The sequence below is a fragment of the Geotrypetes seraphini genome, chromosome 2 (genome assembly GCF_902459505.1).
Source record: "Geotrypetes seraphini chromosome 2, aGeoSer1.1, whole genome shotgun sequence".
Taxonomy (NCBI): Eukaryota; Metazoa; Chordata; class Amphibia; order Gymnophiona; family Dermophiidae; genus Geotrypetes; species Geotrypetes seraphini.
The window spans coordinates 496,946,472-496,974,337 of NC_047085.1; the positions used below are offsets into that span (position 1 = coordinate 496,946,472).

General features: G+C 43.5%; 1 protein-coding gene across 15 annotated transcripts in view; it reads right to left on the bottom strand.

The window, feature by feature from the left end:
- Nucleotides 1-27,866, bottom strand: part of LOC117354441 — a 238,688-nt gene that overhangs the window by 82,548 nt on the left and 128,274 nt on the right. For 14 of the 15 annotated variants that reach the window (XM_033932006.1, XM_033932001.1, XM_033931998.1 and 11 more), the window contains 5 exons: nucleotides 25,087-25,254; nucleotides 20,952-21,125; nucleotides 10,603-10,758; nucleotides 5,047-6,081; nucleotides 1,259-1,432 (listed from right to left, as the gene is read on the bottom strand). In XM_033932006.1, the coding sequence (XP_033787897.1) occupies nucleotides 1,259-1,432; nucleotides 5,047-6,081; nucleotides 10,603-10,758; nucleotides 20,952-21,125; nucleotides 25,087-25,254 (1,707 nt within the window). The remainder of the gene's footprint in view (nucleotides 1-1,258; nucleotides 1,433-5,046; nucleotides 6,082-10,602; nucleotides 10,759-20,951; nucleotides 21,126-25,086; nucleotides 25,255-27,866) is intronic. The other variant, XM_033932002.1, reaches the window with a different exon arrangement.

A 27,866-nucleotide genomic window follows, 5' to 3' on the forward strand; every position in this document is an offset into this window, starting at 1 on the left:
GGCTCGTACAGAGCCTTACTGCAAGACAATGTTAAGGTTCCATATTGGAAACAACTGCCATACACGAGGATGCAGCCACAACGCTCCCTTCAAAAATCTAGCTATATTCAGGGAAGGGGTTTTTGGAGGTGGGGAACCATAAGGCAAACCTACAGTTACAGACCCCTCCCCATGTCTCCCACAGACTATAATAAACTGTACTTACAGTTCTGGTAGTGCTGAGCCTATTTCAGCTGAAACAGCAACTAGGATGCATTGTCGGGGAAGGGGGGGAATGTAGCCGGCACTCAGTAGAACCCTCAGAACTGACATAGGGCCACACAGCCTGTGCTCAAGCTCTGATAAAAACCAGGAGCAAACCTTGCTACTAGGGGAACAGTCCCAGAGCCTCCAAAAGTGTTAGTGCAGACTAGCTAGGTAGGTGCCCTATAAAAAAGGGTTGCCTTTCCAGCTACAGGCTTCTAACCAGAGAGTCTGTGTCTTCTTCCAGGCAAAGTTGCTCCAATAACACTGGTACCTCTAAGCACCTAAAAGCCTCAAAATCCAGATTAACCCCCCCCCCAAAAAAAATCCCAAAACTAGAAGCAGAGCAGATCAGAAAGACATCTTCTAACTTGCGTGTGCAAGGAAAAACTGAGGAGAAGCAGCAGAGCTGAAAAAGGTAGATAACGCCTTCTACATAAACTCACAAGTGGAGGTGAAAAACTCACTGGTTCGAGACTCGTATGCCTTTTGCACTAGAAGTATTGTTTTTATTCCAATTTATTCTAAGGTTATGGTAAACTGCACTGATATTTCTGTGATCCTGCAGTATACCAAACTGATTTATCTCAGGGAGGAAATAGATTGAGAAAGGGTATGTATTTCAAAGTAAAAGTACAATTCAAAATGTTTTTAAAAATTGTGAGCTAGCCTCACTCAGCTACCATACTGGAGATCACTGTTCAACTCCTTGACCTGTTTTTCTTCTCAGGCCAAACTGGAGTTGGATATTAAGCCAAGGCAGCACTCACAGATAGCGTATTGAGGGAGGAAATCCTGAAACAAGAAGCATAAACATTGGGCTTCTGATCTCTCAAGAGAGGCTATTGCTGTGAGGGCAGATATAGGAGGAGGGTAAGGCCTAATTAGGGAAAACCTTCACAGTGGCTAACGAAGGTCTACACAGTACCAGATAACCCACACTTCCTTATCATAAAAATGGTAATGAGTTTGTGATCGAGCAAGTTCTGCTTAAATGCTCCATTCTGACACTCACCATTATTATAAAACATCTGTGGTGGTCTCATGATCTTCGTTTCTGCACACTGCATCTCCCCAGCCTCTGCTGTGATTTGCTGAATGGTTTCTTTGCCATGGCCAGTTTCAGACACCAAGACATCCTGCATCAGTTTCATCAGGCCTTTGATATGAATATTGCCATTCAATTTTCCTGGGGAAATGATCAAAAATAGCCTTAGCTTTGGAAGTACAGCAGACCCTCAATATTCGTGGGGGCAGAGCCGGCCTGCGACTATTGAAAAATCGTAGATAATTTTTAGGGCCGGCTCTGACCCATCCCCGCCTCCCTCCTGCATCCCGAACCTTCCCCAGACCTTACCTGGTGGTCTAGTGGTGACGCAGGGCAGGATTGATCGTCCTATGCTCCTACCCCATACAGAGCTGTCATCAAAATGGCTGCCGTGAGTGCCCAAGACTACAACGGGAACTCACGGCAGCCATTTTGATGACGGCTCTGCATGGGGCAGGAGCGTAGGATGATCGGTCCTGCCCCACATCGCACTAGACCACCAGGTAAGGTCTGGGGAAGGTCCGATGCAGAGTTTTGTAAAAAAATAAATAAATAAAATTGCGAATAATCGAATCCAAGGGTACTGAAACCGCAGATTCGGAGGGGGAACTGTACTAGTATCTATTAGGGTCTCCTCCTCCAGGAAAAATAGCTTGTCTGCATCTGTGATCTCTAGAGCTATACTGGACCCTGAATGCCCGGCTTGTCTCTGGACATCCTTCAGGGACCCCTTTCTCTCCTGTCCTGATAATATTCTGAGACAAGAAAAACGGTCCCAGAAACAAAACCACTCTCAAATAGGTTGTGAATATTAAAATTTTTGAGAAGAAAATGTCTAATACAGCCATGTTTCCTCCAGATGGTTGCATCAGGGGCAGGTTAGGTAAATAAATAAATAAAACAAGCAGATAAGATATCACAACACTTGATAAATGAGATACAATAATCCCAACTACTGTAGTTACTTGAGACCTCTATCAGTTAACTTGATTGATGTTTTCAGCCTGGTCTGGAGGATTACTGTATCTCATTCATCTTTGAGATATTTCACCTGCTTGTTTTATTTGTTACCTATTATGCAAATGAGGTTATAAAATATATTTTATTCATGTTTATGGTGAATACCCCCCCCCCAAAAAAAAAACACCTATAGTTGATTATAATGAGTTTGGGATCCAATGGACCAAGTGCAATAATAACCCTGCAGAGGAACAGCCTCAATTCTGAATACTAAATCTGTGGCAGAAACATGTGGCTTCCCAGCAAGGGCCACCATACCACGCTATGGGGTCCTTTGACTAAGGCGCACTAGCCGTTTTAGCATGTCCAGCACTGGTCACCGTACATGAAGGAGGACACGGTACTACTCGAAAGGGTCCAGAGAAGAGCGACTAAGATGGTTAAGAGGAGAACCGGGCAACTATAGACCTGTGAGTCTTACGTCTGTCCCCGGCAAGATGATTGAATCACTGATCAAGGATAGCATAGTTCAGCACTTGGACACACACGACTTGATGAAACCCAGTCAACATGGATTCAGGAAAGCGAAATCGTGTTTGACGAATTTACTCCAATTCTTTGAGACCGTAAACAAGCAAACTGATAGTGGAAAGCCGGTGGACATAATATACTTGGACTTCCAGAAAGCATTTGACAAAGTTCCACACGAAAGACTTCTCAGGAAACTACAAAGCCATGGCATAGAGGGAGATATACAAAGATGGATAGGCAAATGGCTGGATAACAGGAAGCAGAGAGTGGGCATTAATGGGAAGTTCTCCGACTGGGAGAAAGTGACTAGTGGTGTACCCCAGGGCTCGGTACTTGGGCCGATCCTTTTTAATATTTATATCAATGACCTGGAAAACGGAACATCCAGTGAGATCATCAAGTTTGCAGACGACACAAAACTCTGCCGGGCAATCAGATCGCAGGAGGACAGTGAGGAACTCCAGAGCGATTTGTGTCGGTTAGAAAAATGGGCGGAGAAATGGCAGATGAAGTTCAACGTGGAGAAATGCAAGGTAATGCATTTAGGCAGTAAAAATAAGGAATACGAGTACAGAATGTCAGGTGCAGCTCTGGGAAAAAGTGAACAAGAAAGGGATCTGGGTGTACTGATAGATAGGACCCTGAAGCCGTCGGCACAATGCACGGCAGAGGCAAAGAAGGCAAATAGAATGTTGGGCATGATAAAGAAAGGAATCTCGAGTAGATCGGAGAAAGTTATAATGCCGCTTTATAGAGCAATGGTCAGACCCCACTTGGAATACTGCGTCCAACATTGGTCTCCCTACCTAAAGAAGGATATAAAACTGCTGGAGAGGGTGCAGAGACGAGCGACTTAACTGGTGAAGGGTATGGAGAAACTGGAATATGAGGATCGACTTAAAACACTGGGATTGTTCTCCCTTGAGAAGAGGAGACTGCGTGGGGATATAATCGAGACCTTCAAAATACTGAAAGGAATCGACAAAATAGAGCAGAGATTATTTACATTGTCCAATTTGACACGGACAAGAGGACATGAAATGAAGCTAAGGGGGGACAGGTTCAGGACTAATATCAGGAAGTTCTGCTTCACACAGAGAGTGGTTGACATCTGGAATACTCTCCCAGGGGAGATTATTGCGGAATCGACAGTCCTAGGCTTCAAAAGCAAACTAGATGCATATCTCCTTGAGAGAGGCATATAAAGATATGGTTGGCTATAAAATAAGCCAGGTGTATACCTGGCAGGGCCTCCGCGTGTGCGGATCGCCGGACTTGATGGACCGAAGGTCTGATCCGGAGATGGCGCTTCTTATGTTCTTATGTTCTTATGGTTAAGGGGCGGGAGGAGTTGCCGTGCAGTGAAAGATTAGAGAAACTGGGCCTTTTCTCCCTCGAACAGAGGAGATTGAGAGGGGACATGATCGAAACATTCAATGTACTGAAGGGAATAGACTTAGTAGATAAAGACAGGTTGTTCCCCCTCTCCAAGGTAGATAGAACGAGAGGGCATTCTCTAAAGTTAAAAGGGGACAGATTCCGTACAAACGTAAGAAAGTTCTTCTTCACCCAGAGAGTGGTAGAAAACTGGAACGCTCTTCCGGAGTCTGTTATAGGGGAAAACACCCTCCAGGGACTCAAGACAAAGTTGGACAAGTTTCCGCTGAACAGGAACATACGCAGGTAGGGCTAGTCTGTTAGGGCGCTGGTTTTGACCAGAGGGCCGCCACGTGAGCGGACTGCTGGGCACGATGGACCACTGGTCTGACCCAGCAGCGGCAATTCTTATGTTCTTACGTGTTCATAGACTATAATGGACACGTTAGTGTTTAGCACGCGGTAAAACAGCTAGCGCGCCTTAGCAAAAGGACCCCTATGCATCAGGGACTGGGGCTGCCAGATACAGGTGGCCTATATTTGATATTCTGAAATATTTCTCTATGAAGCTGAAATGAAGGGCTTTCTTGGAGTCCCAATGAGCAGCAGAACAAATCTCGCTTCTTCCATTCCCCTACAGAAAACGATATAGGAGCTAGATCCTTCTACCCCCCCCCAAAAAAAAAAATAAAAGTGGGAAACTGTGCCGTTTTTGTGGTGGAAAACATCCAAGAGGACATTCAAGTTAATCGATTATTAAAAACATGTTGTTGATCAACCCATTCTTACAAACTGAGTGTGTGTGTGTGTGTGTGTGTGTGTGTGGGGGGGGTGATATTTTAAGAAGGGTTCTGGTCTATTGCTTTGCCTTTCTACCTGATCCTCACCTAGGTGACCCCCTTGATCCACTCCTCTGCTTGTTGGTGTGGCCAGCCAGCTGGGAAATATTTGCCAGGAAGACAGATTTGCCTTTTCTTGCAGCTTCCTTTTTTCCGGCTCCTGCGGTGTCTTTCCTTCCCATTGCCTCCTTCCCTGCTTCTGCAGCTTCCTGCCTGGCACCTTATCCCTTTGCTGCACAGGGGCTGCTTCGCACAGCTTTCCTGGTTCCTGAAAGTGTCGAAGCTGCTCCGTTTCCTGCAGGTTTTCCTCACTCTCCAGTTGTTCCGATTTTGGCCGTCTTTCCACGTCTTGCAGTGGCCCGGTTTTCTGCATTTTCCTCTGGTTTCGCCGTCTGCCTGCTTTCTGCTCATCTTCACTGTCCTGAGCATTCGCCGACTTCTGCACAGTTTCCTTTTCTTGCAATTTGTCCGCTTCATACAGTTGTCTCTCTTCTTTGTCTTGATGTTCTCCCGCTTCCTGCAGGTTTTCTTTACCTTGTAGTTTGTTCGCTTCCTGCTGCTGACCCTTTTTCTTTAGGTATTTCTCATTCGGTAGCTTCTCCGCTTCCCGCAGGTTTCTTTGGTCTCGTGATTTCTCTGTTCCATGCAGTTGCCCTACTTGCTGCAGCTTCTCCAGGTCTAGTACTTTGACTACTTCCTGAAAATTTTCTGGTGCTCCGATTTTCCCTATTTCTCGCAGGTTTCCTTTGTCTTGTGACCGCCTCATTTCCTGTAGGTTTCCTGCATCTGCCGCATGCACGGTTCCCTTGCTCTGAAGTTGCCTAGTTTTCAGCAGGCCTTCTTTGCCTGGGGATTGCCCCACTTCCTGCAGGCTTGCCTTGCTTTGCGGTAGACTTATTTCCTGCAGGCTCTCTTTTTCTAGTGGCCAAGTCGTTTGCGGATTGCGCTCATCTTGCATTTTGTCACTTTCCTCAAACTCCTTCTTCACTTGCGGTTTCTTTCCTTCTTGCAGTATTAGCTTTAGACACATTTGATTGATCTCTTGCGCTTGGCTCTCTTTGGTCTCAGCTGTGTGCACCAGTCCTGCCAGGGGAGAAGACAGAAATTAAGGATGCGGTTTGTTCTTTTTTTTGTTTTTAACACGCACTAAGGAGGCAATTCTATAAAGGAGCTGCTTAAATTTAGGCGGGAAGCAAGCATGAAAATGCAGATATCTTAGTCATTTAAGTGCACATGTGAAACACATACATGCATAATAATCTGGCTATGCACTGTTCTGCATGTACATGCATATCTTATTTGCATAGGGTTACTAGATGTCCAGATTTACCCGGATATGTCCTCCTTTTAGAGGACTGTCTGGGTATCCGGACGGTTTCCTGGACTGGAGGAAGTGTTCTCCGGGTTTTGGACTCACTCTCTCCAGGCCAGCCCCCACCCCGGACTTGGATATGGCTCTCCGAGTCTCCCCTGATCTCAGGTACCTCCTCCAGCATTGCAATTACAAAACTTCAGGCTGCCAGCAGCGTTAGCAACATGATCCTGATGCCGTCAGCCTGCCCCAGAAGCCTTCACTCTGTAGCGTCCCATCCACGCAGGAACAGGAAGTGCTGCAGAGTGAAAGCTTCTGGGGCAGGTTGACAGCAACAGGATCAAGTTGCTAATGTTGCTTGCTGTCCACGGTTTTGAAATTGCAACGCTGGAGAAGGTACTGGGGACAGGGGAGACTCAGAGAACCATACCTAACTCCAGGATCGTATGGATGGGGGGCTGGAGAGAAAGAGAGAGGCTGCACGGAGAATGGGGGGCGATTTAGGAGCTAGACTAGTGGGATGCAGAGGCAGGTATCCTCTTTTTTGGCCTAACAAATATAGTAACTCTATATTTGTATATATGCATATATTTGATATCACCAATTGCAATGGGGCACCACTCCTAGGTGTGATTGTTGACAGGGAAAATTTTGTTTTACCTGCTATTTCTCTTTCCTTGAATTCTATCAGACAAGTCCACACATACAGGTTTTGTCCCCTCATGAGAAGATGGAAGCAGAGAACAAGAACTTATGTAGGGGCACTGTGCAGACTTCAGCTCCTTCATATTTCTGTCAATAAAGCAAATTTACCTCCCCTAGATCCCCACAAGAATGGGGAAGGGGGGTGGGCACCCATGATCTCATTTTAACCCCCAATCCCCTCTAAAGGGATCCATCCGAGATGTCGTCATAAGATCAAATGCAATCGCTTATTCAATAGGCCAAACAAAATTACCAGGTAAGATTTTGGATTGATTTGGAAAGACTCGAGAAAAAAAAAATCCCACTAGCAAAGACCACCAAATGGTACCTGCCTTTTCATCCACCAGATCAGTGCAGATATATATGGGATCTTACTCTAGGACAGACCCTCAAATACAGACCTCAAGCGCATCTACCACCAAAGTGGCGTCCTCTCAAGCCTGAACCCTTAAAATGGTAATGTCTTGAGAAAACTGTGCAAGGACTATCTAGCCACCTTACAGAAGTCTGCGGGAGAAATGGTTGTAAAATGAGGGGCAAGACGTTGATAGACCTCTGGCCACATGAGCCCTCCAGCCCCACCGGAGCATCACAGCCCTTCACAGGATAAGCTGAAGAAACTGTCTCCTCAAGCCACGGTGTTATGGTAGCCTTCGTCATCGCTTTTGCTTTCTTTGGTCTCCCAAAGAGATCAAAAAGTGATTGGACCTATGAAAACCATCCGTGACCTTCAAATTTGGCACCAATACCTTATGTATATCAAGATGGTGCAGCTTCCATAACCAGTCCTCTTTCCAAAAGAGGGTAAGGAAACAACCTGGTAGACATGAGAGGCTGAGACACGATGCCCTGTCACCATAGCATTGCTGGAGAACACTCTCATGGCCTGTCTGCAAATCAGTGGCTTCAATTCCCACAAAGCCCACTTTTTTGAAGCTGCGTTTAAGTCCCATCCTGCCAACTTGTAAAGCACCCGTATCTGGTGTCATGCCCTCTAACTACCCTACCTCCTCCATCTCTTTAAATCCCTTGTAATTCTCACCTAAGTATCATGTATAAATTCACCTTTGTCCTCTATGTATGTCATAATTAAATTGTAAGCCCTTTTGAGCAGGAACTGTCTCTTGCATGTTTAATGTACTGTGCTGCATGTGTCTGGTAGTACTTTAAAAATAATAAATAGTAGTAGAGCCCTCCTTGTGGCCTAAACTTCCAGAAATGTTATCAGCCACCTTATCTTGGTCACTGATCATCGTCTCTGTGCTGTTTGACTCTGACAAAGAGTCCTCAACCAAAGAAACTAGCATCTGTGGTGACCACAATCCAGTCGGGGTTTCAAAGTCTACTCCCTTTGCCAAGTTCTGTAAGCTTAGTTACCACCTTAGCCTGGATCTGACCTTTGACTGTAGGGATGTCTGACCTTACAGCTCTAGACTGTGTGCCAACCAATGCCTCAACAAGAGACTGAAATGGCTAATATGTGTATTATCTCATGGAACCAAATCAAGCATCTCTGCCATGGACCCCAGCAGTTGCAGATACTCTTGTGCTCGACACCATCCTCACTAGATTCTGCTCCTCTCATCATAAAGACTTGTCTTCTTGGTATCAAACTGAGTACTGAGACGCTCTAAGTCAGTGGTCTCACTCAAACCTTTTGCAGGGCCACATTTGGATTTGTAGGTACATGGAGGGCCGCATAAAAAAATGTTAATGTCTTATAGAAATGACAATTTTGCATGAGGTAAAACTCTTTATAGTTTATAAATCTTCCCTCCTCAAAGGCTTGCATGTTCCCCCCTTCTTTGCAGCGTCCTCCAGCTTCTCCCCTGGCCTCGCGATCTTAGTTTCAGCTAATTACCATGCCTGCAGAGAGGATCGCCGGTGCTCTCACATTCCTTGCAGGCTGCCATCAGCCTCCATAGCACATTCCCTCTGCTGCGGTCCCGCCCCTCCTCTGACGTCAGGGGCAGGATCGCGGCAGAGGGAACGTGATGCTGAGGATGACGGCAGCCTGCAAGGATTGCTACAGCACTGGCAATCCTCTCTGCATGCTGCAGTAATTATCTGAAGGTAAGAGCTGGAGGCCAGGGGGGAAGCCAGAGGATGCCGCAAAGAGCGGGCAGCACTAATACAAACTGCGGGCCGCAAAATAGTACCTGGCGGGCCGCACGAGTTTGAGACCACTGCTCTAAGGAGACAGAGAAATAGCTGCTGTCTGCATTGCAAGGTGTTATAGGGTAGGCTCCACAAGGTCTTGTTCTTTATCTCCATCTTCTGGCAAGGTGACAAAATCCATATATATGGGCTGGTCTGGTAGACCAGTGTTTCTCAACTCGGTCCTGGAGTACCCCCTTGCCAGTCAGGTTTTCAAGATAGCCACAAGGAATACGCGTGAAAGAAATTTGCATATAATAGAGGTAGTGCATGCAAATTAAGTTTATGCAAATTCAATGTGGATATCCTGAAAACCTGACTGGCAAGGGTACTCCAGGACTGAGCTGAGAAACACTGTGGTAGACCATAAGGAACTAGCATGCTTCTTCCCCATAGACTGACTCTGCAGCACCTCCAACCAGATCAGGAATGGAAGACCTAGTCTAGCAATTGAAAACAGGTCTTCTGCATGGCACGGCTTGACAGCGAACCAACAGGTCAGGTTACTGAAATGCAGATGCAGCAAGGTCAGGAAAGAAAAGGAATGTAATTTTGCAAATTAAGGAACAAATGCAAGCTTAAAAAGGGTTAATGAAGCATACTGAGCTAAGTCAAAAAGGTCTATGCTTAAACAGCTGACCTTGGAGCACAATCTCTGTACTTCAAGGTCAGAAAGCTGTATGGTACTAGAACAGCGGTCTCAAACTCAAACCCTTTGCAGGGCCACATTTTGGAGGGCCGCAGAAAAAAGAGTGAATGTCTTATTAAAGAAATGTCAACTTTGCATGAGGTAATTACCTACAAATCCAAAATGTGGATTATCTGAAATTATCAGAAGCAATTATGGAAAGATTTATAAACTATAGTTTATAAATCTTTCCTTAATTGCCTCAGATAATTTCAGCTATAGACAGCTGAAAGCAGTGCAACATGCAGAAAGTGAAAAACTAGCAAAGTATCAACTGCAAGAGACAAGATTTTGGACCAACTATTTTGAGGCCCTCGGTATTATAAAGAATGATTCTTTATGGAAAACTTGTGCCTTAAGTTTTCGGAGGTCGCGTCCACAACCGCCTTCAGCTCTCATCTCCTCCAGCACCAGACACATGCACAAACTGCACTGCCTCCAATGGTTACCTTCCGATCTAGAATGTTGCCCGCCTCACCGCTGTAACCTCATGCAAGCGCTTTCCTGCGCCTGTATGCGGTTGTCCTCTCCACTCCACCTCACAATCATGTACAGACGCAGGAAAGTGCTTGCGTGAGGTTACAGCAGTGAGGCGGGCAACATTCCAGAACGCAACCTCCGGACACTTAAGGCACCGGTTTTCTATAAAGAATCATTCTTTATAATACCAAGGGCCTCAAAATAGTACCTGGCGGGCCACGAGTTTGAGGCCACTGTAGTAGAAGGTAAAGGATACCTGTACCTAGGGTGATTTGTTTGTTGGGTCCCTGTGAAGGGTCATCGCCCAGTATTTTTCTAGCTGTGCCCCCATTAGTCTTCTCGGTGCTTCCCTCTGCTTCAGGCAAAGTATCTTCCTTCAGGAACTTTGCCGAACGATCGTCCCCATCACTGGGCATGTCTGATCCAAAAATAAAAGGATCGAGCAAACATAAAAGTTTATTAAAAATAAAAAGTGGAAATGAAGAGAGGCCACAAAACAGAAAAATCTGTATGTATATCCTGTGTACAATTTGCTAGCAGCCTTTGTAAAAATGCCATTCTTGTGGCTGGAAGAAGTCTTCTAAGCAATTAAGATAGAAAATGATGCCAGATAAAGACTAAACAGACTATCGAGTCTGCTTAGCCATACCAACTATTAATCTCTACTATCCCTTCCTCTCCCTCAGGGATCCTCGAGTGAATTTACTTGATTATCTTTACATGGATAGTCAGTGACACCTCCATGGCTAACTGTGTGACTCAATATTTGGCGAAACCCAACTGCTCAAAATTTAAGTGGGTACCTTTTGGCCTCTCTAGCTGGGTACTGGGCAAAATTCAGTCAGTTATTGCTATCATGCTGTATAGATGTGAAAATCAGCCACAAGAGCACCTCTGGCCTGGCCCCTTTTTTCACCTGGTTAAAAAAAATCCTGCATCTTATTTTAGCCCAATTAAAAGAAGCCAAATTCCTAGACAGATTAGCTAACCAAAACCCACCAGACAAACATTTTTTTTTAATGTTTTGCAATTTTATAATTTCAATTATAATGTGTCACAAAAAAACAGTTGCTCCTTTTAAGCTTCTAATTCTTTATTTATCGTATTTGTTACAATTAAATAACAAATATTCATTAATATCAACAGAACTTCAGCATATACAGATTCACTTAAAGGAAGCGAGGAAAAATAAATCATCAATGATCTAGTCCACATTATAGTGGTCGCCAGTTCCCAATCTAGGAAATTAAGTCTATTTATACATTACCATCCTTGACAGGCATAAATTGTGGCTTACTGTACTACCATATTTTTTGCTCTATTAGACGCACCCGACTGTCAGCCTAGCATTGCTAGCAGTCAGCATTTTCGGTTGCCCTAACCAATGTCAGCAAAGGCCTATGGGAGATCTTATCATTCATGTCTGACCTTAGGGAATGTCATTGCAGACAGCCTTAGCAAGCCTAAATTAAATTAGTGCTTAGAGCAGTGTTTTTCAACCTTTTTACACCTATGGACCGGCAGAAATAAAATAATTATTCTGTGGACCGGCATCGGTCCATGGACCGGCGATTGAAGAACACTGGGCTAAGTCGTGGGCCAGACCCCGCCCATCTCTACCCAATCTCCACCCCAGACCCCGTCCCCATAATAGTACTAATTGCACCTTGCGCGTCCCGTGCCTCATCTGGATGCCTTCCCTCTGACATTGCAACGTCAGAGAGAAGGCTTCCGGTTCAGGCGCAGGATGCCCGTAGGAGCCACTGCCCGTGGCTTTGTGCACTGAATCAGTTAGGAAGAGGGAGCTGGCTCGAAGATAACGCCGCATCGATCGCACCCTGGATCGGCGGTTGAAGAACACTGTTTTGGGCCTGATGCATGTGCTGGCCCTGTGGACCGGCAGGAAATTTCTGTGGACCGGCACTGGTCCATGGACCGGTGGTTGAAGAACACTGGCTTAGAGGACCTTGCAGCTAAGAGATGTGAAGAGGTGTTAAGAAGATGTGTTAATGTCTGATGCTTAGGATGGACAGCTTAGGATGTACAATGGGTTCAGGTGCACAAATAACTAAGATTAATCAGAAACTATTGTCAGAAACATACTGGAAAGTACTAACCATTGTTTCAGACAGTTTTATTAAGGGTGGGGATACTTAACTTCAATAGATTCTATGAAGTTCAATAGATTCTATTTGTTATAAAAAGCCCCCTCTCAACATCAACCCCCCTTCTCGCTCTACCTGGAACATCACGCTTCTCTGACTCAACATCACCCCTTTCTGTCTCTCTTCCCCTTGGATTCTTTTCTCTGTCTGTTTTCTGTCATTCACAAGAACACCGAATCAGTCTCTGTAATTGTAAAACTTATATCTCTCATTAATTGTAATGCTTAATTGTAACTTTTATGAATCTTGCTTTTCTGTAATATTATATATTCTTTATGCAAGCACTCTTAGTGGTCTTTGTCAGCGATTTTACTTTCTTTTTTTTTTTTCCCCCAGTTCAAATTGTTTATTAGAATTTGTAAATATGAAAATACCAATAAACAGAACATGGATGAAACACAAAATACTATATCCTTTGGAACTAGAGGAATATAAATCCTAATAAGGTTAATCAAGTAACAGTCCAATGACACATCCTAAATGAAATCTAAGCGATAGGAGGGAAGAGGATGGAAAAGAAAAGAAGAAAGGGAGGATAATGAAAGAAGAAAAGAGGAAGAAAAGGCCATCAGAGAAAAGGGGGAGGAAAAGGAGTAATCAAGCAGGAGACTGTGATTGCATAAAATTGTCCAAATAGTCCCATGGTGATTTACAGGTGAAATTTGAAGCAGACATATTCGACAATCTAGATATACTAAGCTTTTCAGCGGCATAGCGCTCATGTCTATAACATAGGCACAATTAATTCCACCAGAAGGAATAGTCCAAAAGTGAGGCTGATTTCCAGTTTTTTAGTATATGCATTAAAGCCGTTGCAAACAGAGTGTCAATCAATTTAGGAGGGCAATCTGAGTTGGCAAAATTAGGATGTCGAGCGCGAAGTATGACCATATCAAAAGTGCGGTTGTGTGGACAGGAGATGATGTTCTTCATAGTGTTCCAAATATTAGACCAAAATGTCTGGATGACTGTACAGTGAAACAGCATGCGATCGAGAGTTCCATCAGTAGTAAGGAAGTGCCAACATTTAGAATCAGATTTCAGATGAGCTTTCCACATACGATGAGGAGTCCACAGCGCTTGCCACATAAGAAAATACAAGGATTGTGAAACTCTGGTTGAGAGAAGAGGGCGATTAGTTTTAGCCCAAAAGGTATTCCAATCAATGTCTGCAACAGGAACAGTCAACAGAGTGGACCAGCAATGTAAGTCACGATGAGATAATGCATAGTGTTGATCACGTAGAATTTTATAAAAGGTAGAAACAGCTTTTCCACGAAGCATCACATCATTACTCCAGAGATAGATAGAGGTATGAGACAGAGGGATTACAGAGGCAAGAGGAAAAGAGTGTATAGCAGAAGAAAGCGAGAGCCACTGAGAGTGATATTTAGTCAATTGTGGAAAATAAGTACATAGGGTCAAATAAGGTATCCTCTAAGTCTCCGCTTTTCCAGTGAGAAAAGTCCCAACTGCTTCAATCTGTCGGTATAAAGGGAATGGAAAATCTCCCATATACCGACAGATTGAAGCAGTTGGGACTTTTCTCACTGGAAAAGCGGAGACTTAGAGGAGACATGATAGAAACCTTCAAGATCCTGAAGGGCATAGAAAAAGTAGACAGGGACAGATTTTTCAAATTAAGGGGCGCCACAAGTACAAGGGGGCACTCGGAGAAATTGAAAGGGGACAGGTTTAGAACAAACGCTAGGAAGTTCTTTTTCACTCAGAGGGTGGTGGATGCATGGAACGCGCTTCCAGAGGCTGTTGTAGACAAGAAAACATTAAATGGTTTCAAAGAAGGTTTGGATAGATTCCTAGAAGAAAAAGGGATTGGGGGGTATAGATAGGTATAGACCATTGCTCAGGCAATGGGCCTGATGGGCCGCCGCGGGTGCGGACCGCTGAGCAGGATGGACCTATGGTCTGCCTCAGCGGAGGCAACTTCTTATGTTCTTATGTTCTTATCAAACCATTGTGTATCAGTTGATCTACAAACCATATGCCCATTTTTTGTCATGACTTCCAGGAAAAAACTTTACCATCATGTTTAAGCTTAGGATTATTCCAAATGGACATAGAAGAACAATGAAATAATGAAACATCTGCATTATCATCTAGACAGCGAATAGCATGCTGTGTCACACTCAGTCAGGTGTATTCCTTCAAACATTTTGGAGTGGTCATAGTATATAAGGCAAGTAGAGGGCAGGGGCTAATATATGTTTCCATTTCCAACCAAGGAGGAAGATCTTGGTGAGAAAGGGAATGAATCCAATAGGTTCCATATTTCACTAAAGAGGCCAGGGAGTAATAATGAAAGTCGGGAAGGTTCATACCTCCATTCTCCTTAGATGCATGTAGTTTGGAAAAGGCAATACGAGGCTTTTTATTATTCCAGATGAAGTTAGAAAGTTTCCTGTTGATCCATTGAAAGAGGGATTTCTTACATAATGAGGGAAGCATGGAGACTATGTAAGTAAGTCTAGGAGCCAGGGTCATCTTAATTAAAGCTATTCTGCCCCACCAGGAGAGGAACAATGGAGACCAGTTAGTAACTGATTGAGTAACAATTTGTTTAAGTTTCAGAATATTCAGATCCATAACTAAGAGAGGATCTTTATGAATCATAATGCCTAAATATTTGATTGCATTATCTGACCAAGGAAACAGAAAACAGGACAAATCGGAAGAAGATATAAGATCATTAAGCGGAAAGAGGTCCGATTTGTCCCAATTCACAGAATAACCCGAAAGCAAGGAGTACTCCCTAATCAGAGATATCAGTTCAGGAAGGGATTGAAGAGGATTGTGAATGAAAAGGAGAATGTCATCTGCATATGCTGCTAGTTTAATTTGTCTAGTACAGGAAGGAATGCCCTGAATTAGTGAGTTTTGACGGATGGCAGATAAGAATGGTTCTAAAGCTAGATTAAAAAGCAGAGGCGAAAGAGGGCAGCCCTGCCTAGTGCCTCTATATAAGGAGATTTTCCTAGAAAGGGTATTGTTAATGAGGATTCTAGAAGTTGGATGGAGATATAGCATTTTGATCCAGTTAATGAAGGAGTCACCAAAGTTAAACCAGTGAAGGATGAGGAAAGGCCATTCAACCCGGTCAAAGGCATTCTCAGCATCAATGGCTAGTCCAACAACTGGTTCTTCTATGTGCTTGACAAAAGTATTAATATGATGAAAAAGACACAAATTATCCCCAATGTATCTGTTTTTAACGAAGCCTACCTGATCTTTGTGAATTAAAAAGGAGAGGACTTTATTTAGTCTAATAGAAAGAATTTTGGCCATTATCTTATAATCAATGGGTCTATAATTCTTAACCAGTAAGGGGTCTTTATCAGGTTTAGGGAAGACAATTATTGTGGCTTCAGCAAAATTAAATTGTTTTCAGAGGTGAGGTGTAGGAAATTATAATAATTCAAGAGATGAGGGATCAATAAAGAATCAAACTTTCTAAAGAATTCGGTGGTGATGCCATCTGGTCCTGGAGCTTTATTTTTGGCTAACGAGGAAATTGCTAAGGCGACTTCAGAGGAGGAGATTGGGGAGTCAATACTCATTTTGGTCGCGTCATCTAATTGGGAGTGTTCTATGGTGTTTAAAAAGGCAGTAAAATTAGGCTCTGGAGAGGAAAGATCAGATTTATAGAGGTCATTATAGAAAGTTTCAAATTGTTCTAAAATGGAGCTAGTGGAAGTAACATTATGACCAGTAGAGGTGGAAATGGAAGAAATAACAGTCTTCCTGTTTTTCTTTTTAAGGTATCTAGCTAAGGGTTTACCCATCGTGTTATCCCCCATGTAATGTCCGGATGCTAGAAGAAACAAATCCTGTCTAGCTTTGAGGGAGGAAATAGAGTTATATTCGTATTTGAGCGTTAATAGCTGACGATATATAGACGGATCATGGGTAAGTCCAGACATATGTTGTGATTCAAGTTGTTTGATCAAAGTTTCCAAGTCTCTTTCTTTTTGGGTGAGAAGTTTTTTCTTCCAGGCAGAGAGTTTAATAAGTTCCCCTCTAAGGGTAGCTTTATACGCTTCCCAGATTATGGCTAGGCATATGTCGGGGTCTTTTGAATTAAGAACAAAAAATTCTGTGGTGAACAATTGGATTTTTTCAACAATATCGTCATCCAATAATATATGATTATTTAATCTCCATTGTGAAGATCCAGAAGACTTAGATTGTATGGTGAGGTGAACAGAAATCGCTGCATGGTCAGCAATTGTGATTGGGTGAATAATTGCGTTAGTCAAACTTTGAGTAAGCCGGGTAGAGAGAAGAAAGTAATCAATTCGGGTATATGTGTGGTGAGGGGGAGAGAAATGGGAATACTCCTTACCTTTCGGGTTTAAAAGTCTCCATGGATCAATAAGGGAAAAATTATTTTTTAGATTATTCAATTCGTGATAAGATTTAGACTTGGAGGGAGTACATGAAGACATCCTATCTAGATAGTAATCTTGAATTTGATTAAAGTCCCCCCCTATGATCATGGGAAGAGAACCAAATTCAAGAATAATAGTTTGAAGATCCCGGAAAAACTCTGGGTGGTCTAAAACAGGGGCATACAAATTGAGAAGTATATATTCCACTGAATGTAGCATAACATGAACTAAACACCATCTCCCTTCCTTATCCGTTTTGTGGGTCAGAGTGGTAATCGGTAAATTGTTACGGAAAAGAATGGAGACACCATTTTTTTTCCTATTTATAGCAGGGGAAAAAATGTGAGAAGAATATCCTTTAATAGATAGCTTAAGGGCAGCAGATGAGGTGAGATGAGTTTCCTGAAGGAATATGATGTCCGGGTGTTTGGAAGTAATATAATTTGAAATTTTTTTTCTTTTGATGGGGTGATTAAGCCCATTGACATTATAAGATAAAACATGTAAATCAGCCATACATATATGTATACAGCAGTATGTTCAAGCAATCATTTGAATGCAAAGATACAATATATATCATATGAGTACTCCAGTTATAGAAAGGCCAAAAAAGAAAAGGGGAAAAAGGAAAAGAAAAGTCAGAGAAGAGAACACAGAGCATGAGAATGAGGAAAATACACATGCTGATGTGTGTAAATTGAACAATTCAAGGGTGTACCTGCAAAACTGAACAGTGAGGAACACCAGGAGCGTCTATTAGCTCCACACACATTAGAACATAAACAATTCTATTCCAGTTCGGCGGCTGATAGAGAAAGATAATCACACAGCTCAGGTCAGGGCATTTTTAATAGAATCCAGGAATTCTTTAAGAGCAGTTGGATCAGTATATGATGTGGTACGGTTGTTGTAAGTAACTTTCATCCGGGCAGGATACATAAGACCATATTTAGCGCCGATGTCTTTCAGATCTTGACGATGAGATAGGAATGATTTACGTTTGAGTGCTGTAGTTTTTGCCAGATCTGAGACAATGAAGAATTTTTTCCCTTGAAATAACAACTGCGGATGTGACTTTGCAGCAGACATAATTTACAGCACATGTGGGAAGCGTAGAATCTTTGCAACAATAGGCCTTATGGTAGTTTGGTGGGCCGAGATATGCGATGGGACACAATGTGCCTGCTCTATTTCAAGCGGAGTCACAAAGGTCAAGCCAAGAGCCTTGGGTAGAAATGTGGTAAGAAAATTTATCATATCTGACCCCTCCGCAGACTCCGGTATGCCAATGATACGTATGTTATTCCGTCTGCTACGATTCGCCAAATCTTCCATGTTGCGTTGGAGCGCCTTGATCGCTTGCTCATGCTTATCCACTAGAAGACATGTGGCTTGCATGGCGGTTGTCTGCGCCTCTAGCGCATCAAGACGGTGGCGGGCATCAATAAATTGAGAGTTCAGAGATTCAATCTCCTCCCGTACATGTTTCGTTTCCTCTACTTGTTCTTTCATCACTTGCCTGAACAGGCGCATTTCTTTTATCAGGGTGTCGAGCTGTGACTCCTCCTGCTTCGGCGCCATTTTTTCCAGAGAATCCGTCTTGGGCCTTTTGCCGCTAGGCACTGGGGTTGGGGTTGAGTCTCCCTTGGGATTCTTCGGCGGTGACATGGAGCGAAGCGCGCTCGAAGCCAGGAGGTTAAAATATAAGATATCACCGAGGCTGGAATAAATACTATAAGCGGCAATTAGTAAAAGCGTGGAGGAGCTATCACTCCATGCGTCCGCTCACCGTCGTCGTCAGGCTCCGCCCCCCAGTGATTTTACTTCCTAATGAAACCTCTGTGAAGGCATTGAACTCGGGACCTGGCGTTTGTAAGGGCGCTTCAACCTAATCCCTCCAGGGAAATTTAAGAGACAAAGGTTCTTAACTCTTAAAGAATTCTCCAGTTTCTCTATTTTAGCATGAATCTTTGATACATCCAGGGGGGGGGGGGTTAGGAATATTTTATGATGAAAGGCATAGAGAGGGTGGAGAGGGACAGATTCTTCAGACTAGCGGGGACAACAAAAACAAGAGGTCACTCAGAAAAACTGAGAGGGGACAGATTCAAAACGAATGCAAGGAAGTTTTTCTTCACTCAGAGGGTGGTGGACACCTGGAACACGCTTCCAAAGGAGGTAATAGGACAGAGTACAATACTGGGTTTCAAAAAGGGACTGGATGACTTCCTGAAAGCGAAGAGGATTGCAGGATATAGATAGAAGGTTACTCTACAGCACAAAAGCGAAAAGCATATGTGAGTTTTAGGGTAGGAGCACTATCAGGTCCTGGACCTGAGGGGCCGCCGCTTGAGCGGACTGCCGGGCAGGATGGACCTCCGGTCTGACCCGACAGAGGCAAGTTTTATGTTCTTAGGAATAATTGCTGGGTATAAGAGAGGGGATATTTGATGCGAGTTAGAATTTGATGATATATTAAGTGATGTTAAAGTATGAAATGATTGTATTTTATGTTACACTTATTGTGAGTTTTAAAAATGAATAAAGATTAATTAAAAAAAAAAAAAGTAGAAGCATTAACCTGTAAATTGCTCAAAGCTTGATCTAATTTTTCTAGCTTGCTACCTGTTTCTGCTCATTTACCTTCATGCCCATTCATTTTTTACAGTGATATCAGATGAAAATTGACAAATTCAAAACGATATTCTGTAATGAAGACTCAATTCTATTAGCGGCGAGAAACAAAAAAATGGAAGACCTAATGTTCCACAATGAAAACAATCCAAATGATAAAAATAGAAGACTGTGGATGATGTTCTAAAAAGATGATTTATTTCTTCTTTCCAAAAGAACACAAATAAATACAAATATAATAGTCCACATGTGTAGTCCTACCAGACCCTACACGGTCCGTGTTTCGGCGAACACGCCTTCCTTAGGGATCCAGTTGGATGCTATGGTCTCAAAAAACAATTGTAGACTAAAAGCAATAAAAAAACTCGCCAAAAGAACACGAGTACGAGCAGAGTGGCGCCAAAATTGTTTTTTGAGACCATAGCATCCAACTGGATGAGGACGGAGCTTGCAGGAATGGGGCAGGGACAGGAAAAGAACTCGCGGGGATGGGACGGGAAAATGAGTCCCCACGGGGAAAAATTTGTCCATGTAGGGTCCGGTTGGATTTTTATCACAGTATTTTTTATCATTGTACTTTTTTAATTGAATTTTCATGGTTTTGTATGTCAGTGTTTAATAAATTATCTCCAGAACATCTGTATCCATAGTTTTTGGTTTTTGTTTTCATCGTTGGATTGTTTTCACTGTGGATCATCGGGTCTCCCCATTTTTCTTTGTTGTGCACCAACTATGGATTTGTTACATAGACACTTTTTTAATTTATTCTAAACGAGTCTCACTCTATACACTGATTCATTTCACATTTATTATTTTCCTTTATGGTATGTGACAGACATTACGGGTCTCTTTTTAATTTACAGGTTCACATTTTCCATTAAAAGAAGGTTTATATTCATTTTCACAGTTTCTCTTGGCTCCAGTTAACATCTGTTGTTGCTATTTATTTACACTAGAGCACGCTTTTGTCCTTTTTTCATTTTTTACTAGCAGGCTCAATCCTTTTACCCTATCTTTCAAGGCCTCCTGAGGAAGGCATTGCTTGCTGAAACACGGCCCATGTTGGGTTCTGCTCTACACTATATCGCTGTCAACTCTGGAGATTTTGAGTTTTAATAAACCCGCTATGGTTCATTCTGGTATTGATTTGTGACCGTTGTTAGTAGGGTGGTTTTCATCATGTCTATCACCTGCAGGAAACAGAGAAATACTGATTCTTGGAGGGACTCTACACTATATTTATTATCTCCACCTGTTCAACCCATCAGTAGTCTTTGAGCTGTTCCAGAGGGATGTTCAAAGAATCTGACTGATAAAAGGCTTCTCAATTTCGTATCACAAAGGTCAATGAAACTCACAAGTCTGATGACATTGTAAAGAACTCCATGACAAGCAGGTGACCTTACCTTCTGTATGGGACCTCTTCATCCCTGTCTCTGGTTTCCTTGGCACCATGCTTCCTCTGCTTATGCCAGTAGCTGTATCATTTCCAGGTCTGTTAGCAGAACTTGATTTATTTACGATTATTTTCTTCAGATAGTTCAACAGATCATGTAAGGGTGTATTGCCTGTAGCTGTTTCTGTTTCGATAATAAAGAAAATAAATTTTTAACAACTCAAGCAAGGTTTTCCACATCAGCTTATATCTAAGGACTAGCTTGTGTTGTTTTCCCCTTGCCTGTGAAGCTAACAGGACCCCCCCATACCTAGCACCTTTAATAAAGTATTATTATTTTGCTGACCAAGGGCTACATTCACTAAGCAAACCGATCGTTTACTGATTGGTTTGCGACCCCTTTGCGACCCGATTTCCCTCCAACCCAATTCACTAACCTCTGTCCCAATCATCCTCCAATCCGCACATGCAAATGAGGGGGAATGGCACTGAAATTATGGCACACAGCGATTCACAGACAAAAACTCTGCAACACCGACTAGGCTGGCCGATTACAAATAAGTGACTGCTAGAGACCAGTCATTCACAGCTTTCTGACTACCATCTCCCACTCTGCCTGCTGTCTTTCCAGCTCTCTGCCCCTGACTCTCCTGCTGCCTCTGCTGTGATTTTCTCCTGCCGCCCTGCTCCACCCCATATTTGCTCTCCTGCTCCCAACTCTCTGCCCTCAAATCTGCTCTCCTGCCTGCCCCGAATCTCTCCTGCCACCTCAAATGGCCACCCTGCTCTCACCCGAATCTCTCTTGCTACCTCGACTCTCCTACCCCGCACTACGAGCCCATGGGTTTAAAGCGGGTTAAAACCACGGGCTCGCAAAGAGTAAAAACAAAAAAGAAAAATAAAAGAAAAAAGGTCTGCGCATGCATCGGGATGACTAGAGAGTGATCCCGACAGTCAGATGGGGGTCGAGATTCCAATCGCCCTTATTTGCATGAGGGTGACTCGTGAATCAGCCCCCTGGACACGGATCAGATCAGATCCGTGCCCTTTGTGAATCTAGCCCCTAGATCAGACATGGGCAACTCCGGTCCTCGAGGACCGGAATCCAATCGGGTTTTCAGGATTTCTCCAATGAATATGCATTGAAAGCAGTGCATGCAAATAGATCTCATGCATATTCATTGGGGAAATCCTGAAAACCCGATTGGATTCTGGCACTCGAGGACCGGAGTTGCCCATGTCTGCCCTAGACCATTGTGTGGCTCCAGTTTGTCCTGGCACCAGGGCCCACCTTTGTTCATGATACCACACCCCCTATATACTTAAATCTTGACTATGCCTTTGAAAATGACCTCACAAGTCTCACAGCTCTATTGAAAGAGAACTTCACATCTGAGGATGTGCTAAGACGACCCATCTACCGGTAGCAGTTTGTACAAGGTACTTAGAAAAAGGATCTACAAGTGCCTGTTGAGAAGAGCGTAAAATACGATGCAAATGATAGAAATATCAGAACAGCTGAGAGCTAAAGGGTAAAACCAATAAAAGGCGTTCAAACTTAGGGCTAGATTCACTAACCTGCCCGATCGTGACCGATCCATGTCCGATCCGGGCAGGTCCGATGGATTCACAAACCGGCAATATTCTAATGGGGCCGATCGGAGGAACGCCCCCATCCGCCGACACGGATTGCTAGTGTGTGATCCCGATGCACTTATATTATGGTCTGCGCATGTGTCTAAGACCCGTCTGAGCTGCGACTTTTTTTTTTTTTACACTTTACTTTTAGTACCGCAGCAAGTCCGTGGTTTTAACCCACTTTAAACCAGCAGGTTAAAACCACAGGCTTGCAGTGCGGGGAAGGGCAGGAGAGATTCGGGGAAGAGCAGGGCAGCAATTCAGGAGAGAGCAGGGCGGTGATTCGGGCGGCAGGCAGGAGAGATTCGGGGCAGAGCATCTGGGCGGCAGGCAGGAGAAATTCGGGGCAGCAGGGCAGCAATGGAACTGGAGAGTGGGAAAGGACGTCTGCAACTGGTCCCCAGCAGTCGCTTCTTGGGTTGATCGGCCAGCCCAGTCGGATCGCAAAATTTGTTTTGTGAATCACGTCCCTGCCTACTTTGCATGCCGTTCCCTCATTTGCATGCGCGGATAGGATCGGAAGAGAGGTAAGTGAATCGGGCCGGAGTAAAATCAGGTCGCAAACTGATCAGCACACGATCGGTTTGCTTAGTGATTCTAGCCCTTAGTCACCTAAAATTAGAACACTCAGCAGGTAGTCTATGACACATTAGTGCACCTCATCCGTTATAGAATACTAGATGTAAGGCGACATCTAGGTGACCCACTTTAGACATAATCTATGGCTGGCATAAGGGAATAGACTTAGTAGATAAAGACAGACTGTTCACACTTTCCAAGGTAGGGAGAACGAGAGGGCACTCTCTAAAGTTGAAAGGGGATAGATTCCATACAAACGTAAGGAAGTTCTTCTTCACCCAGAGAGTGGTGGAGAGCTGGAACGCTCTTCCGGAGTCTGTTGTAGGGGGAAACACCCAAGTTCCTGCTAAACTGGGACGTACGCAGGTGAGGCTGGACTCATTTAGAGCACTGGTCTTTGACCTGGGGGCCGCTGCGTGAGTGGACTGCCGGGCAGGATGGACCACTGGTCTGACCCAGCAGCGGCAATTATTATGTTCTTATGTTCATGTATAAATGATGGAAGCTGAATGCACAAATAGGAATGTTTTTATAAAGAATTGTTGTAAGCTTCTGCGGGATATCAAATTTTAATCAACATAAGTATTATTCTGCCTGGAAGAAAAAATAAAAACCTATGTTTCACAGAGCACTTCCTCCATGGTCCCCCAAGTGCTTTTCAAAGCGGAAACAGGTTGGGACTTTTCATCAGGTCTGTTGACACGATACGAGTAGTCACTGGCTAAGACAAACCACAATAAAGTTTTTACCTCACTACTAAAAGCAATCTGATATTGGTCTATGCTCGTACTGTATTGCAGAAACAGTTCAAGCATTTCTCAACACTATCCACTCAGATTACATGGCGGCAGACTGCTAGTGAGTACAAACCCCCAAACACCAAAACACACAGTCCAAGTATGCAAGTACTTCCCCTGAAATTCGCGGGGGTGACGTTCCTGTAGCCCCCACGAATTTCAAAAAACTGCAAATACTGTAAACCTGCCAACATCACCCAAATCATTCCTTTCTCTGGGGTCCCGGCCTCTTCCGAGGTTGCTTCCTGTTTCCAGCAAGGCGGGACAGCTGTTGTACTCGCATAACTGTTTGCTAGAAGGGAAGGGGGAGGAGCTGTGCTCGTTGCAGAGTGCACGCTGGTTGAGGGCAGCTGGTACCTTTGACTGGGCGCATTGTAGGTTGTGGAAAAACCCGCAAATTACTAAACTAAACTAACTAAACTAAACCAACTAAACTAAACCTTAGGTTTGTATACCGCATCATCTCTACATTTGCAAAGCTCGACACGGTTAACAGGAGTTAGGGTAGAAAGGAACTCCAGAGGAGGGAAGGATGAAGAAGAAATTTAGAGGACTAGAATAATCAGAGAGGGAGGAAGAGTTACATTTTTGAGAACAACCAGGTTTTCAGATATTTACGGAAGAGTTGGAGGGAGCTCAGATTCCTAAGAGGGGAGGTAATAAGAAATAAGAAATTACTGAGTCCGTGAATCGTGGATAGCGAATTCACAGGGGTATACAGTATTTTATGAAGAGCTCTGGAACTGTGCTCTGCAAAGAGACATAAAGGTTGAACTCAGTGACATGGTAAGGGGGGGGGCGCTCCATCCCAGTCGTCATCTTGGTGGGGCTGTCAGCATTCATCCTCCTCTCTGCACCCCCGCTGCTTCCCAACCCCCCTCCCGCCACGCGCATGCACCCCTTTCCCACAAACCTCTTTAAATTTTCCCAACGCAAGCAGGATCTCGAACTAGCCGCCTGCGTTGACGTCAGCTCTCTATGACATCACTTCCGAGTCCCACGCCCAGGAAGTGACATCAGAGGGAGAGCATGGACCCAAACCCAAGGTTTCCTTTCATCTTCGCTATGTAACAATAGAACCATGTGGGAGAACAGGGATTAAAAGCTGGAGATCCAACATCCGTTTCATACCTTCTGACAGACGTCCTTTAACCTCTGCTTCAGGTGTCCTCCTCTCAGATTCCCCTTGCGTGCTCCTGATGGCCACGCTGGCAGTAGTGGGTTTATTTACAGGTATTTCAGAGGGACAGTTCGCCAAGACAGGCAGATGCGACCTAACTGGAGTCACCAGAGATGGCACTTTGAAAAGAAGAGAGATTTTCATAAGCTTTCCCCCTGAAAACATGAAACCCCTCCCAAAAAATGTTGTACCATAGAAAAGCCTTGTCCTCTATGACCAGAAATCACTTGAATTCTGAAAAATTCCTCAGGTGCCCAGTATACTGCAGGTCCCTCTATAACAGTGGTCTCAAACTTGCGGCCCGGGGACCACATGCGGACCGCCAGGTACTATTTTGAGGCCCTCAGTATGTTTATCATAATCAAAAAGTAAAATAAAACAGTTTCTTGATCATATGTCTCTTTAGCTATAAATTACAATATTATTATTAAGACTTAGCCAAAAGGAAAGATTTATAAACTATAAAGAGTTTTACCTCATGCAAAGTTGTCATTTCTTTAATAAGACATTGACTATTTTTTCTGCGGCCCTCCAAGTACCTACAAATCCAAAATGTGGCTCTGCAAAAGGTTTGAGTTTGAGACCACTGCTCTATAGTTTGCTTATTTAAAGTATTCCACAATGGGCAACCTATCTAGCAAAACTGATTGTTCCATATAAACCTGCTCATACTTTACACTCATCAACCTCAAATCGGCTGGCCTTACCATCAATTCGTTTGGTTAGACTAACGTCAAATGGTAATTATGCTTTTTTTGCTTCTATTCCAAATTTACGGAACTCTCTTCCAAATGAGTTACGTTGTAAGCTTTCTTATTTCAAATTTAGAGCTTCAATGAAGACTTATTGTCTTTTTGGATTATCATTCCCTTAATTATATTAATTTTAGGTTTTATTGCATATTTTCTTTTCTTTCAATTTTTACTTTTGTATTTTTAACTTTTGGGTAACAGATCCTCTAGCAACTATTAGATTTTTTTTTTTTTTTTAATTTGTTCTTTTAATATTGGCATTATTTTTCATTTTCTTAACTTTTGTAAACCGCACCTGATGTTGTAGCGAAGAGTAGTATTGAAATACTAATAAACATAAACCATAAAAATTTTTATTATTCTGCCTCTGAAAGAAAAGGTATCAAGACTGGGCTGGAGGCCAAACCCAGTCCTGGCTCTAGATTCTGCCGATCCTTTATCAAGCAAACAGAAAAAAAGACACCCCCCCCCTCAAAAAAAAAAAAAAAATGTATTCCACTGTGAATGTTTGCTTGTAACCCATTCTGAGCTACTGGGAGGAAGGGATAGAAATCGAATTAAATAAATAAATAAAAGAAAACTCAACTATCCAAGAAATGCCGCTTTCAAGCAACTCACATGCCTTGGCAAAGCTGAGTTAGTGCTTCCACAGTACTCTGGTTCTATTTTCTGGATACAAAACCAAGAAGTGGAGGCAACTCAGAGAAGGGCAATGAAGCCACGGAGTTTCTAAACGAGAAGACCTTATTTCAATCCAGATGCAGAACAAAAACGTAACTGCATTTCACAATATGTGATGACCCAATGCGACCACATTTCAGCTAAATGGCTGGCTATATGCCATCAGTTTTGATCCCTGAGACAGGCTGTTTAGCCAAAACATGAACCATGTTGAATTATCGCATATTGCAAAATATCGTCAAAGCCTCTACATCTGGACTGGAAAAAAGTACACTTCCCCCTCCCCATTCGCGGTTTCGACACTCGGAATTTCACATATTCATGATTTTTTTTGGGGGGGGAGGGGGACCCCCCCATAGTTTAGCACGTTCCCGCCTCTCTCCCGGCCTTACCTGGTGGTCTAGCGGGCTTTCGGGCCAGGAGCGATCTTCCTACGCTCCTGCCCCATGTAGATCGCCAATAGGAAATGGCTGCCGTGAGCTCCCGTCGTAGTCTCAAGAGACTACTTGAACTCATGGCAGTCATTTCCTATTGGCAATCTGCATGGGGCAGGAGCATAGGAAGATCGCTCCTGCCCCAAAAGCCTGCTAGACCACCAGGTAAGGCCAGGATGCTGGGGGGAAGGCAGGAAGGAGGCGGGGGTGGGTCAAAGCCGGACGAGAAGCTATTCACAGTTTTTCTCAATTCGCGGTCCAGCTCTGCCCCTATCCCCCATGAATACCGAGGGAGAAATGTATTCTCTTTTGGAATCTTTGTGGTATCGATGTCCCTTCCAAGGTCATCGCCACTTTTTGATTTTGGGAGATAAAATTTCCCCTCACTCTTTTAAAAAGTCGAATCTTATGTAATCTAAATTGGTATTTATAAACCGCTTTCTCCCTACAAATATCGTTAATGTCTTATTGTGTTTGTCTTGTTGAAACATGTTTAGCATTTTTAAATATGTATGTATGTAATTTTGTAAACCGCATAGTTTATATGCGGTATATAAATTTTTAAATAAATAAATAATAAATAGGTCCAGAGTGGGGCTCACAATAAAAATTATTGGCGGAGTGGCCTAGTGGTTAGAGCAGCTGTCTCAGCACCCTGAGGTTGTGAGTTTGATTCCCACTGCAGCTTCTTGTGACTCTGGGCAAGTCATTTAATAATTCATTGCCACAGGTACAAAATAAGTACTTTTCTGATATGTAAACTGCTATGATTGTGGAAACCACCTAGAAAAAGCGGTATACAAGTCCCACCCCCCTATTCTGCAATAGAGTAGACACCCCTGATGGCATGGAAAATATGAGGAA